Raw genomic sequence first — 14,626 nt, forward strand, 5'->3', positions numbered from 1 at the left:
GTGAGTGTGATGGCTGAATTCAGGAGGAAGCGGCCGCTAGACACGAGAAGAACAATGAGCAGTAATCAAATAAGACCAACACTTCCCATAAAATGCTTTCTGTAACAAGATTGTGGGGAAGCGCGAATCCATCTGGGGTCTGGGGAGCAATTCAAACGTCAGCGGTGAAGACTTAAAGCCTAATGGATCGGCAGCCAATGATGGATGAGGAGCAGGATGACATGCAAATAGTGAGCAAGGAGCTGTTGTCACATGTAACTGAAGTGGTTAACTGTTTCACGTCTGAGCTCGGAGAGCTCTCTTCACATCAACTAAAATGTAAAATTCAGTTAAGAGCTCTTATTCATAATCTCCATGTATGTGGACGCTAGAAGGCCTAAGGAGTGAATCCAATTGTCACTCAGATTGGAGCAAGAAATGTGATCATACGTCTGGGAGACATCATCATCAGGCAGTGAGTCATCTGGGGGACAATGAGGTTAATGTGATGGAGGCTCATGACTTAAGATATACTCAGCCCAGACTTGCGTCTCCCGCGCATATGATACGTAGTAATGCAATAGCAGTGCTGCAGCTTTCATAGCAACACGAGAACAAATGGAAGTGAAGTCGATGGAGAACAGCGAGGAGGAAGCTCAGTGACTGCAGATTGATTCCAAGAGTTGATGGAACTAAAGCTATTGCTCATTTCCTTGAGTAGGGAGCTGAGGGAGGAAACTGCCAAAAACACCTTTATTGACATTAAAAATAGGAAATTCACACAGATGCATAATTTTAAACGGCTTAACTGACAAACAGTACATTCAAACATATCTACCCATTATTCCTCTAATATCTCTCTCACACACACACACACACACACACACACACACGCACACACACGCACGCACACGCACGCACACACTTCTGATGAACAAGTGTACAAGTGCATCAACTTAATCTAATATAGTTGATGGAGAGTTAGACCTCAGCCCTGAATGTCATGTTTATTGCATGTTCCGGCTAATTTGCGGACTCATGCCCAGCAGCCAGTCAATAGTCTCCTCCAGGAAGCTCATGTTGTAGTGGGACGCGATGTTCCGAAATACTGTGATCTGCTCTGAGAAGTTCTTTTATAGAGGAAGAGGAAAAACAGCAGTAAGCGACAGCATCTAGGAGATTTTCCATCACACAATTTACCGTATTTAAGAGTACAAACCTTTGTTGGGAAAGTGAGATCGAAGTCCCCGGCACATCTGCAGTAGAGGGGCATGTTTGCCTCCTTCACCCCTTTACATTTAGTACACACCTGAACACACACACACACACACACACACACACACACACACACACACACACACACACACACAGAAGGATCGGATGAGATACAGCCTCTGGGAAACAGGTGAAAATAAGGGAATAAGTGAATAACGTAGATTCACCAGGTCCTGTAACGTGTAGCTCATCAGCTTCTTCTGCAGAGCCTCCACCAAAGACATCTCTATAAACTCAGTCTCATACTGGGCCTGACAGTTGGAGCAGAACCACTGAGGCAGCACAGATCCATCCTGAGGAGAGGAGAACAATACATCACACCTTAATCAACTAGCAAGCTACTTCAACACTCATCTGCTCTTCCAGCTCTTACTTGTGCTACAGATGGATCCTTGCACAGATCGAGGTCGCGACAGAAGTTGCAGTTGTGGCAGATAACCTCTGGCAGGATGTAGGAGTTGCAGGGATCTCGGAACTGAGCTTCATCTGAGAACTCTCCCACGTCCACAAGGCGCAGAAGGTCTCTCTTTAGCTTGTTCACCTGGTTTGCGATGTTGCTATCGAGTGAAAGAACCTGACCATGGTGTGGGAAAGGACAAAAAAATGTTTTTTAAGAGGTTTTCCTTATTTTGTGCGGGTCCTGTAGCCTCAACAGTGTGCTTGTTGTGGTATTAACCTGGCAGACGTATTTGATAAACTCCAGCGGTGGATTGTTAAGGGGCAAATGTGAACCAGGCAGAACCGGGAACATCTCCGAGGGCTGTGTCACACTCCTGGTACTGGTCACCTTCTTCTGAATTTTTTGTGTGATAGTGAAGAAGTTCTGCGTCAGCTCGTTGGATACATACTCCTGGGAGAAGGAGATCATTCCTTTGGGGGAGAAATTTAAGAGGACATCACATCTGAGTGGAAATCCTTCTAAATACAATTAACTGCCCCCCCTACGCAAGGGGAGTCGTCTTTAGTAACTGAAGCAGCTCTCCAAACTGTATCTTACCAGGAAGAGCACTCAGATCCCCCACTGCCTGTTGGGATGCCTGGCTACCACCACGTCTCTTGACTGGCGTAGCCCCAGGAGTATTGCGTCTAAGCTCCTCTTTCATGCTCTGGTATACAGCCGCAATGTAGGCTGAGGTGGAGAGGCAGAGTGTGGAAGAGGTGATAAAGACCAAAAAAAAAAAAGAAGTGTGTTTCAACTGAGAATTAAATAAACATTTCAGTTGTAAATGTGATTTTGTCATTCATTTACCTGCAACAATCATGAGGAAATAATTCTGGCAGGAAGCAGTTTGTGGCAGGTACTGCATGATATTCCAGTTGCTCTCGATCAGCTCCTCCACCTCATCCGTTTCTCCTTCATCTTCCTCAACCTCCGCTTGGTCCTCGTCTTCATCCTCACTGCCGTCTTCATCTCCCTCCCTTTGTTTGTTTCTCTTCAGTTTGGCTCCTTCCTACGGTGCAGAGCCATGATGGTGGGATGAGATTTGGATGCAGGTTAGCTAACAGTACAGTTGAAAGGTCTGACGTACCTCTCCATACAAGATGCTGGAGGGCAGTTTGCCCTTCACGCCACCGTAGTTTGCTGGGTCCATCCACAGCAGGAACTCCCAGCATCGGGAGAAGGAGATGGACAAAGAGTGGAAGATTTCTCTGGAGTGGATGCTGGAAGACAAGCACTGTCTTTATCATAGGGTAAACACACGCAAAAGGTAAAATACCACAAATATGTAATTGGTATTTTGGAAAAAAAGAAAAGAAAAAACAAAGCCCAGAGACATAATCATAAATATCATCAACCAAAAAGTTTGAGGCGTTACTGTGAACTCACAGGGTATAAGCTATACTGCAATATTAGAAAGACAGTTTTCCATTACAGTTATGTTCTATAGTAATTACTACTTTGTTCCCCCACTATTTAATTTTTCCTCCCCATTACTCTAATGGACAGCACTCTTTGTTCATATCAGCTTTACAGCATTTATTTGATGGACACCACAGCAACATTTCTGGAGAATTTCAAAGTGTTTCATAGGTAATGGCTTCATTTCCCCCCAGATCTTTGTTTTTTAAGCTTCTGTTCGGACTGCTGATTCATTCGCCAGTTGCTTCCTGATTGAGCAGTCTTGTACAGTGCAAGGCTCCAACAGCTCAGCAAGCCCATTGCTTTGTATTGTGATTTTCACTCAGACTGAACACTAATGATTAAACATAACCATCCTTTACGGCCCATACTCTTCTCTACATCTTCATATGTGCAATCGTGGGTTGTGTATTGAACAGTTCAGGTTTACATCACTAGTACAGGCACAGAAGGATCTGAATTATACTCTATGTGTGGTTTATGCTCTGTTGAGCTGAAGAGTATAAAGGTCTAACCTGTTGGTGATGTATTCTACGTAACCGATCGCATCATCTATTCTCCGTTTCTTAGTAGATAAGATGATCCTGTTGAAGTTTCCATACAGCACAGTGGAGCCGAGGCGCTTGAACTCTGCAATCAACCTGCCAGAGAGAGAATGATGGTGCCATCAATAGAACCACACACATCAAAGTGACAAAGATGAATTCAGTCACTGTAAATGGCCATAAATAATACGTTCTCTTCCAAAAATTGTATGTCAGGTAAGACTAGACTGAATTTATGATGCAGTTGTGAGTCACTTACTGGAGGAAGACCTTCTTCATCATGTTGTGCAGGGTGCGGTGCAGTGCAGGGTCATAGAGCAGAGAGCTGGGGGAGCGCAGCCAGCGGTAGAAGTGCATCACTTGGTTGTCTGCGTACACATTGTGGTACTGTGTGATCTCCCGCACCCAGCCCACCACCATGCTCTTCACGATCCTACTCATGCAACACAAGAACAGTGGATACTGCTAAGGGAAAGTATTTGCACATTTTCATATTCTCGTGTCGACACACCTGCACGTGCATCTAAATTATTATGCATCTTATGTATTCAGGCCACTGCTTCGTATGAATGTTTACACACCTGAAGGTGTTCGAGCAGAGAGCAGTTTCATCATAGCTAGCTAGCGAGCTGGCTGCTTGGTTTCCTGACATCATGTCCTCTAAGGAGGACTGTTGGATCACATCGAAGCTTACGCCCAAGCTGGCTCCTCCCTCCATGTCATTGACATGCTGTGACTGGAGGATGGTGTTCACAGCAAGACTCTGTAGGTCCAGCTCCACACACACTGGAAAAGAAGATGCAGTCAAACATGGATATCAATTCACACCCTGCCTCTTGCTCAGTGTCAGCTGGGATAGGCTCCAACACCCCCCCCCCCCCATAAGCGGTATAGAAAATGGATGGATGGATGAATGGATATTGGGCTCAATTTAAAAATGTTACTAGAGCATGTATGTACCATACCTGTGGAGTAGCATCCTTGAGCATTGATCTCTACAGAGCACCTATCATCACTTTCCATCACCAGACGGCTGTCATCAGCCTCTTTCCCGCCGAGGTCGGGCCTTGATGTGGGTGAAAGCCACAGCAGGTGGTTGTGTTTCCGCAGATGTCTTGCCAGGAACAAGTCTGAGCCAAAGATGGACACATCCTCAGGCAAGTTCCCAACAGGCAAGTGGTAATACCTGAAAAAGAGATTAAACTAACTTAAAAACTTCACATACTTGGTAGAACATTTTATAGAAATGCTTCAGTAACAGTGAGTGCACCAGGTGATCACTAGCCTCCTCTAGCTTCTCTAGAGCAGCCCTCTTGTGATTGTGAATCAGATTCAGCAGTGTGTGGGTTGTACCTGGCCATGTCAAAAGCCTGTGACAGGCAGCTGTCCAGGTTGAGGTAGTGCCGGATCATCCGCCGGGCACCATGGCGCTGCCAATCCAGAATGTTATAGTTAATTTCATCAATTACATGCACTGGAACGACTGGGAATTCCTCAAGCACTGGCATCCCTGCTGCCAACCGCCGTGTCTCCCAGTTAGACTGCACAGCAATGAGGGTGGGCCCCCGTCGCTCCTCCTATAAAAAGAGGAAGACAAATGAAGCTCCTGGTGATACAAAGCCGATGTATTGACCTGAACACAATCAATTACATCTATGTGTACACTTTTACCTTATAGTTCAGTAACATGCGTTGCAGAGCTCGGTGGATAGCCTTCACGTCATTTTCCGCTCGAACCTCAAAGTTGTGCTTCTCTGGAGGCAGGAGCTCCTCTGTCGTCTTTTCCAGGAGAGCGCTGCGCTCGGCTGTGTAGAGGTTACTGAGGTTGGGCATCTGGTTGCTTCGAACCTTGGGGAGGAAATTTGAGGCAAATCTTAAACTATGGAGGGATATCTCTATTTTGGATCCCCATTGGTCATCACCACAGCAATGACCACTATTCTTCCGGGGGTCCACACACAAGTCAAACATCAAACACAATGTGAAATGCAAACAATAAGCCTCGTCCCTACATGCAGTGTGATTTCACACTCATTAAAGCGAGGCAAGTGAATGACAATGACTATTCATACTGTATTAGCATCATCTCATCTTAATTCAAGATTCTCACTCACGAAAGATATGAGGGAAAATACTAAACAGATGTAAGTGATGGACATAAAAAGCAATGTGCTGTTCTTACAGTGTCCAGGACAAAGATGCTGGCTTTGCGCTGAGAGGGGATGAAGAGGCCAAACAGAGCCTTGTGGCCCTGGCTGTGATGGTACAGGTACATGTGGCGAACACTCCCTGAGAGGGAAGCAAACACAACAGTAACATGACAAGTCCTTGGTAGGGATTCTAAGCCACAGCTACACCATGAAGCTGTGTTATTAAGATATATTCATCTGAGCCTCATATCGACTAGATATATCACTTTTCTAGATATGTACTAGTTCATGAACCTTTACGGTGCGAGATGTCTTAAAACTGTTCATCATAGAGGAAAAGCTGACACCGAAAAATAGTATAATCAGCCCATGAGACAGGTCATACCAGGTTCCAGGTAGCTGAACTGGGCAAGAGACCTCATCTCCAGATGATCCAGGTCATAGGAGTCAGCCTCCCTACCGGCCAGGTCCCTCACAACATGCTTATTGACCATACACACACATCCAAGCTGCATCAGCGCACGAAACATCAAGGGTACCTGAAATAGAGACATCAGCATCACATAAGTACCAGCTCATGTTTGCTGTCACCAAGCAGCTGGAACACATTTAACACAGGCATTGGTGGAGTGTATATGCTACCTGCGTCTCATAGACCCCTTCAATGTCTGGGGCTGAGAGGTCAGCGTTGATCTCATTGATGTGCTCCTGGTACATGTCCTCTGGTACACAGTACTCATAAAGGTAGTACACCATGTTAGAGCGAGGAAGCATGCGATTCACCTGCAGACAAACAATTCATCCAGATGTGTGTGGTTGACATGCTTATGAACCTTTTATATCAAGTGAACTACATTTCCTGGGACGCCCTTGCTCACCGCACCTTTTTGTACGTGGTTCCCTCTTCCTGCTTTGGGACTTTCTGATTGACATAGAAGACACGATGGATGTTGAGCTTCATGCAGTGGAGGTCGTGCCCAATCAAAGCCCACAGCTTGTACAGACCCGGGTGACTAGTCTCGGCAATCTGGGAGGTGGGAAACATCACAATATTGGCTATTTTTTTTGGATACTGTGCCTTCTTTCAGGAGGAGGAAGAGGGTGATGTCTGTGGGGTGAACATCTCTCCACCTGCACTATTTGCCAGGGCATGTCCAGGATGCTGCGAGCTGTCCTGCGGAGAAAGCTTCCCAGTCCGGTGGTGGGGCCATCCCTGATGACTCCTCCTCCAAAAGGCTGGGCTTCTCCATCCAGCAGCCTCCTCTTCTTTTTTCTCTCCTTCCTCTGCCTTAGCTGCAGCTCCCACTTCTTCTTATGGTAACGCAGCCACACCAGACGCTCCTCCTGTGTATAGTATTAGGACTGGCTATAAACAAACAGCTTTTTAAAGTCTCTTGTTTATTCTCAGTGAAGAGTGAAATATAAGTAATGATTTCAGATGAAGTTGGCCTTTGGGATATAACAGGTCAACATTTAATGCTACTGGACTTTTGTGTGAAATTAATTCATAACTACCACAGAACTTGCAGTCACTGTGAACTTTGACCGCCACATTCTAATCAGTTCACCCTTGAGTCCAAGTGAAAGTTTGATCCAAATGTGAAGGAATTCCCTCAAGATGTTCCCTATAGATTCCATTCAAGTGGCCTACCCGTGTTGTTCCCATGGGTGGTGGCGGTCCCAGGATCTCCCTCCAGGACTGGGTGAGCTCCAGATCCTGAGACTCCACCTGACTGTCCTCTCCCTGTGACACTCGCTTCCTCTTGGTGCTGATGAGGATGGCTGGCTGCAGAGGCTTGGCTGGCATCCCGAAGTCCTCGATGTCAGCAGGTTGGCCTCTCTCCTGAGGCTGATGAGAGACCTGACAGAGAAAAAGAAATAACAATCATTGATCCCTAATGGGAAATTAGGTAAGGGTCCAGAGAGCTCCAATAAGCCAATAGAATCATCAGTCTAGCTCTTTCGTGCATGTTGCTGGGAACCAACCTGTCTCTTGCCCTCACTGGTGAACAGCTCGCTGATTTTCTTTTGCTTGTAGATATCATTTTTCTCCAGGAGTTTCTTGTGAAGCCAGTCGGGATGCCTCACTCTGGGTACAGGATTCTTCACCTGATGATGAACAGAAACAATCAAAATAGAAAATCAAAATAATCAGGATGAATCAACAGCTGATGTGGCTTTTATCGTTTAATCTTTACCTGTTGAAGAGCTGCAGGGATGGTAATGATTTTCTGGATGGCACTGCCCAACCTCTCTATGTAGTATCCCCAATCAAGGATCTGTGGGGGTGGGACACGGTGAATACAAGATGCAGCAACCTCAAGCAGATGTGCAGATGAGCAGGAAATGGTTACTGCACACTTACTGAGCGGATGTCAAAGTCATGCAGACTGGGCATCTTCAGCCACTTACGAAGGAAGTGTTTGGTCACACTGGGCTCTGCTTGGAAGATGGCCAGAGGAATGGCTCTGATGAGGAGAAAAACAAATTCCAACAATGACTAATATTGGGCATGTGCGCCCTTTCAGTAAACAGCTGTTAGTCGAGTGAGTGACTGGCCAGAATCATAGTGGGCCAAAACAATAATTACAGGACTAAATGGAATTTAAAGAGTAACATCAGAGCACTATGAACCAAGAACTGGCCCAGACTCATGAACGTGTGCTCTCAGAGACGTTCTCACACCTTTCAGTGACAGGAGAGCCCTCGGGTTTTCGGGAGATAACATAGCGGCAGCTCAGACCGGCATCTTTCACCATCTGGTCTCCCAGGAACTCTGCCAGTCTCTTAGCAGTGCTGATAGAAGTGGACTTTTGCTCTCCATAGTCCTCAAGCTTTTTGGACATAGAACGGTTCTCTGAAATCAGGTCAAACAGCTCTGCATCTGGCATGTTGGCAGCCTGGAAAACCAGCAAAGTAAACCAATTAGCTTAGTGTTGGCAGGATAATGAATACTGCAGCGTAGAAGATAGTATCTTATTGAAGGAGAGCATGCAGTCTTGAAAACAATCAATTAAACGATTTTTTTTTTTTTACCTTGCTGTACAGCACATCCAACCAATAATCAGCCACGTTGGCAACAGAAGCGTAGACCTCCTCCAGAGTGGTACCTTTGAGGAAAGCTTCAAAAACAGACGACTGGAAAATCTTAATGAGCTGGAGCTCTCCTCTCCTCTTCACCTCAAAACCCTTCAGCTCAGCCAGAGAGCCATCCTCATTAAACACGGCATACCTGAAATGAAAGGCATAAACTTAAATTGTCAGAGCTACTGCACAATAACTAACACACAGCCCATTAAAATAGTATACGCTGTCAAATGAATGGATACAAATTTAACAAAGGCGATCTAGTCCTACCTCTTTTTCAGCTTCTTTCCCTCTTCTTTAGAGGCGGGCAGAATCATGGCCAGATACGGCCCATCCACCTCAAAAAAGATGCTGTTCTCTGCCCTAATGTTGTACGTGAGGGATGCAGGGTCAACTAGCTCGTGGTACTGATCGTTAGTAAATCCCTCCTTCACCATGATGTTCAGCATTGCGCCGGGGTAGGAGATGGTCACCTTGGGCTTCTTCTCACTGCTGGTCTTCACAACAAAGTTCTCAGGGAAGGTGTTGGGGAGGACGCACCAGATACCATCAGTGTCCAGCTCAAGGGGCCTCCTGAGTCACACATAAGAGGAACCGCGTGAGCACAAGTAAAATCTGCGGGAGCATTTGTCCAGTTGAACAGTTCTAATCTATAATTGCCTCAGAGCACAAAGACCTGCTTCTATACAATGTCTGTACAGATGAGAACAGGAAAGAGCCAGAACTGCTGATGAAGCAGTGTTAAACAATACACCGAATCCTTTGCTGCGTTTGAGCTAAACCTGAAGTCTGACTTCCCAAATTGCTAATTTCATAAATTACATGTCACACTGTCGTTGTGACTCTCACCCTATTTGTTCAATGAGCTCTCTGGCCTGAGTGATAATATTGGCTCCAGTGTAGCAAACAATGCCGGCCATCTCCATGGAGTACCAGCGCGCCCTGTTGGAAAAACGAAGAATGACAGTCAGCTGAGCAGAGATCATCAATTCAATGCGAGATATGAGTATTTAGAAAAATGATTCAAACTGAAGTCAACTCCTACCCTTTCCTCATGACGTAGCCGTAAAAAGAGTTGAGAATACACTTGTGAGCCAGCTGAAGAGACTCGTACAGGATCTCCATGTTCTTGCAGCGCTTGACCTCCGCAGCGTCTCCACTATCCTGAGCTGCTGACAGTTTCTTCTTCCACACCTTAAAATCAAGTTTCGAAACAAAATGTCTCAACATAACAGGTTTGTTCGTCAGAAGGATACTATCTATTTCATACATGCATTTAAAAATAAACGCAGTTGTGATTATTTGCTGAACAACAAAAATTGTGTTGCACTGCAGTCATAACTTTATTGTAGCTACCTTGTGGAGTCCTTTGAATTCATACCGCCGATCTCTAAAAGCTCGAACAGTGTCGACATAGAAGGAGTTTTCTCTCTGACAGATGGTGGTGACTCGCTCCTCCAGCCTGGTGACATGGATCTTCTTGTAGGCCTTCTTACAGTAGTCTGACACAAAGAAGACACATGTCAGCATCATCATATCAGAGCAAAAGTACAACTGAGTAACAACTGGCAAAAAAAGGAAGGCACCTGCCAAACGTTTTTTCTCATGCTTAGCCTGCTCCTCCCTGTTGAGGGTGTGGAAGGCCCGAGGCGGACCGTTGGGGAACAGTGGCGGAAACTTCTCGGACTCAAGTTGTTGCTGGATGCGGTGGAACTCGCTGCGGCTGGCGGGCACTTCAGACAGAGGTTTGTATTTGCATCTTTCTAGTAAGACCGTAATTCTTTTTCATATCAAAAAACATTTAATGTGCAACATGAACCTACTGATCTCTCCTCTCCAATGCCAGGCCATCCTTCGCTGACACGTGGCTCCGGGTTTATTAAAATCACAGGCAGCACAGGTGGCTTCATCCACCATGGCAGACGGCTGCAGATTAGAAATATTATTTGTTTAAATAATCACTTTCATGCAATTGCTTATCTTTTACTTGTAGGTCCAAGCTTTCCTTAATTTCTCTGCTCTTCTACCTGCAAGCGGTTGGTGAGGATGATATTGGGGTACATTGCGCCGACATCCAGATGGTATATGAGAGGACATTCGATCCTGTTTGGAACCTCTTTCAGGGAAGTCAGCTTCGTCTTGATCTCATCGCACACCTGAAAAGATGCCAAAACATCTGAGCCTGCTAACAATCGCTACAGTAGAAAGACTTCTCTTTAAACCAAAGTGAACAAAATCAACATACCTCACTGAAGTTAGTAACTTGCTCTAGGGGGATTTTCTCCTCTTCCTCAATGGCATGACGCATCGTTCGTTCAACTCTTTGATACAGGAAGTCAAATGCAGCTGGATTCTGTCAACAAAACACAATCAACTGTTACTTTCAAAACTATACAGAAAATACTAAAGCAAAGAATTGGTATTAAGGGGAATGGGAGTGGACTGTACCATTTTGAAACGGCAGGGGATATCACTGCGGAACACACCGGACTCCAGCGCTTCCACATGGCCCCCCACGTAGGTCTCAGAGTCCAGGACGTGGCCGTCCTCTGTTAGCTTATTGAAGACCTGCTCCTGCTTGTTGGGGAAGATGATGTTTGCATGGAAGGCCTGCACCATCAGCAAAGCCTCACACAACGTGCCGGAGCCTTTCCGCAGCACCTGGAACACATGAAGATGTTTAGAATAAGAACACAAAAGTCAAACAATAGTTCAAGATAAGAAATCTTAATCTCTTCCAAGTGCACAAACCTCATCAGGCTCCATGGGGATGATAGTGCACAGAGCGAAGATGAAGGGGTGAACGTATTTCATGTAGAGGTAATATGTGGCCACAGCGTCTGACACAGAGTAGGTGGCTAGAGTCTGACAGAGGTAAAAGTCAGCTAAACACTCAAACACTACAGTTCCTCCATATTAAGAGGCACCAGTTCTTTCGTGTACCTGCGGTTCTTCTGTTGCCATGCGGCACATCTCCTCAGGGTCCAGCTCCACGGGGTCATAGCCCAGTTTAGCCTTCGCTGCTGCCTTCAGGTTATGGCTACCTACAGGCAGGTAGCTGTCTCTCTTAACCCACCTGACACAGATAACAAACACATTGTAATTTATACCTTAACCTCAGCATATAGAACCCATTACTGACCTGTTTAATAGGTGTACAAACCTCAAACAGTCCATGTGGATGGCCTGACTAGACTTGTACTCGCCCTGGTTATCCTTCTGGAAACCAATCTCCCTGTACATGCTCAGCCCATGGAGGGCAGCTCGTGTCTCGACAAAAGGCCTGCAAGAATGAAAACAAAGACAGAAGGATCAGAGGTATGACTGAGTAATAAATGCAATTGAGTCTACAGGATAATAACTCACCAATCAAAGAAGTCTCCATTGTAGGTCACAAAGATGTTGGGTTTAGTTTCTTGAATGTGATCAAACCACCTCTGAATAAGGGCCGCCTGAAGATAAAGTCAGGAAAAACCATGTTATTACACCAATGCAACCATCAGTTACATTTCTATGGCCAAACAGCTTTCATTGTCAATCACACTGCAGTGCATTGACCGCACTACATTGTTTTACCTCATCATCCTCATTGAAAACAGTAAAAGGCCCTTCATATTCCGGTTTGGGAGTGAACTCAAAATCCTCAATGTTCTCAGAGACGATCTCTCTGTTCGTGATTAAAAACCCCTTAAAAAGAAAAAAAAACTCAAGTTAATTTCACAGTCAACAGAATGACACATGAGAACAGTATTATGGTAAGAATGCTCACCTGTCCATCAATCATGTAGGAGATCATCATAATCTGATCCGTCTCCGCATCCGGGAACTTTAGTGGAAGTTTGGTGGTCTCTATGTCAAAAGCCAAAACAACAGGGTCCTAAAAAAGAACAAGAAATAATGCTTTATTCCTGTTTTACGGAGACAGATGTGACACGAGCTCATCTACTAGAATCTTCATACTGGTCGCTCCACAAGATCATCTCTCCTCACGATCTCTGGAGGGTAAGCACTGCCTCTGTATCGAACATTGTACCAGTGAGCCTGAGAAATAAAAGACAATGGAGATTAGAGGGGGAAGGAGCTCATTTATGTCGTATGTCGTATTCTGAACAGTCAGAAATGAGTGTTTACCACGTGGATCTTGAGATCGATGGACACGCGCACATGATAGGGTACATCATACTCTCTCATGTCCACTATGTTGTCTAACTGGTCAGAAATACTCTTTAACACCCCATCTTCTTCTGCTGTCATGCTTCCTCCTGATAAAGCACTGCAGAGCCAACATGCCTCATAAATATAAACAGGAAACACTACAGGAAACCAATTCTATCTTTTTATTAAAGGACTAAATACCTTGACAACATGGAGGTGTACGCGTCATTGGACTGCTCCCTTTCTCTGTTCTTGCGCACCGCCGGTGAAATTTCACGCTTGACCTTGACGAGGTCGTCCACTGTGTTGAATGACAGCTTGATGTAGCCTCTCTTCAGTCCAACCAGGTGGTTCGGCTGAGGAGTTGTATTTTAACAACAAAAACACACTAAGAACAAGCCCCATTTTTTTGTCTTTTCCAATTTGGAATTTCTGTTCCATATCTTAATGACATTATTTAACTGAAACAAATGTGGCTGTTGTTAGGAATTCAAAACTCCACTTTGGTAGTCTCAAAACATGAAAAAAAACAAACCGGCTCACCAGGTCGAGGTCTTCTTTTGGAATAATTTCAAGCTTTGACACCTTTCCTTGGAACTTCCTTGACAAATATGAGATAACTTCTCTCTCGCAGTTCTGTAATTAAAGTACAAGTGTAGTTTAATGCACGTTTACACTGTAGGACATCAGTTCAAAGTAAACCCAGACATACCTTTTTAGTGGCAATATAAAAATATGGCTTGAACGGAAGAGCGGCCTACAGACAAGAAATATTTGGAGATGTGTGTCAGATGGGTTCTTCATTCATTAGCACATGACATACGTCCTGTAATGACCACTTCACATCATTAACACACACCTTAAACCTGCTTCCATCCTCCTGAATGAAATAATAGTCCACAGCACTGATCATCCTTTTGTCTTCATCCAGGATCTCAGTCTGGAAGTGGGACAGAGACCAAAATCACTTGCTGCCACGTAAGAAACAGCCATTTATAAAGAGGCAGACATCCCCTCTGTCACAAATTCCCGGTCACCTCACACAATAAAGGCTAAACAACACACTGAGTGGACCTACAGGATGCATATTGATCAGCCAGCCAGTTTTCTCCCCCGGCTCCTTCATCCTTTCGAAGCCGAAGCGGGTGTCCATCTCGTCGGTAAACTGGCTGCGCTCCAGCCGCTTGAGGGCTGACATGGAGGAGCCATCGTCCCTGGTTCAAACATAAACGTATATCTGAGAGTCTGACTATGTCTATGTTCTATGTCATAAATATTAGCACCAAAATGTACGTCTAGAGTACTTGACGTCAAATTGAGGCCAAACAACTCACTGGTTCTCCGGATCTCCACTCTGACCCCGTTCCGCTTTGTATCGTCCACTGTTTTGCAAAACCATTTTTCTATCGTAGTTTGACAACAAATCTGACAAACATGCTCCAAATTTGATGTTGTGAAAATATATTCCAGCTACTAAAATCGCCTCTCCTGCTTCCTCTTTCACTGACAAGCCGTATGTTTTCCTATTTTGGCGCGTCCCTGTAATTCTCGCGAGAACATCGCCGAGAAAATCC

General features: G+C 45.1%; 1 protein-coding gene across 1 annotated transcript; it reads right to left on the reverse strand.

Annotated features, from left to right (window-relative positions):
* Positions 1-616: 616 nt before the first annotated feature.
* pole (polymerase (DNA directed), epsilon) lies at positions 617-14,606 on the reverse strand. Its single transcript, XM_086206070.1, has 48 exons — positions 14,387-14,606; positions 14,131-14,266; positions 13,912-13,992; positions 13,765-13,809; positions 13,596-13,688; positions 13,254-13,408; positions 13,029-13,170; positions 12,858-12,938; positions 12,667-12,774; positions 12,474-12,584; positions 12,264-12,349; positions 12,061-12,180; positions 11,841-11,973; positions 11,649-11,762; positions 11,346-11,558; positions 11,143-11,250; positions 10,925-11,053; positions 10,721-10,823; positions 10,484-10,630; positions 10,254-10,399; positions 9,943-10,091; positions 9,747-9,839; positions 9,168-9,470; positions 8,847-9,042; positions 8,496-8,710; positions 8,176-8,278; positions 8,009-8,089; positions 7,797-7,919; positions 7,462-7,671; positions 6,942-7,154; positions 6,694-6,837; positions 6,453-6,593; positions 6,196-6,349; positions 5,843-5,949; positions 5,332-5,508; positions 5,014-5,237; positions 4,626-4,846; positions 4,242-4,446; positions 3,920-4,093; positions 3,631-3,756; positions 2,784-2,916; positions 2,504-2,705; positions 2,252-2,383; positions 1,931-2,124; positions 1,628-1,828; positions 1,422-1,547; positions 1,199-1,288; positions 617-1,109 (listed from the first exon to the last, which is right to left on the reverse strand). The coding sequence occupies exons 1-48, from the start codon at positions 14,449-14,451 to the stop codon at positions 987-989; spliced, it is 6,876 nt and encodes a 2,291-aa protein (XP_086062196.1). The 5' UTR covers positions 14,452-14,606; the 3' UTR covers positions 617-986.
* Between the last annotated feature and the right edge of the window lie 20 nt (positions 14,607-14,626).

Source organism: Aulostomus chinensis, chromosome 6 (assembly GCF_037954235.1).
Source record: "Aulostomus chinensis isolate RoL2024-O1b breed Wild chromosome 6, RoL_Achi_v1.0, whole genome shotgun sequence".
NCBI lineage: Eukaryota > Metazoa > Chordata > Actinopteri > Syngnathiformes > Aulostomidae > Aulostomus > Aulostomus chinensis.

Excerpts from the sequence above, each read along its gene's own strand:
- pole (XM_086206070.1), bottom strand. The coding sequence starts at position 14,451 with ATGGTTTTGCAAAACAGTGGACGATACAAAGCGGAACGGGGTCAGAGT. Across the intron at positions 11,054-11,142 it reads AAGTTACTAACTTCAGTGAG|GTGTGCGATGAGATCAAGAC; the intron begins GTATGTTGATTT and ends GCATCTTTTCAG. Across the intron at positions 6,594-6,693 it reads AGGGAACCACGTACAAAAAG|GTGAATCGCATGCTTCCTCG; the intron begins GTGCGGTGAGCA and ends GTTTGTCTGCAG.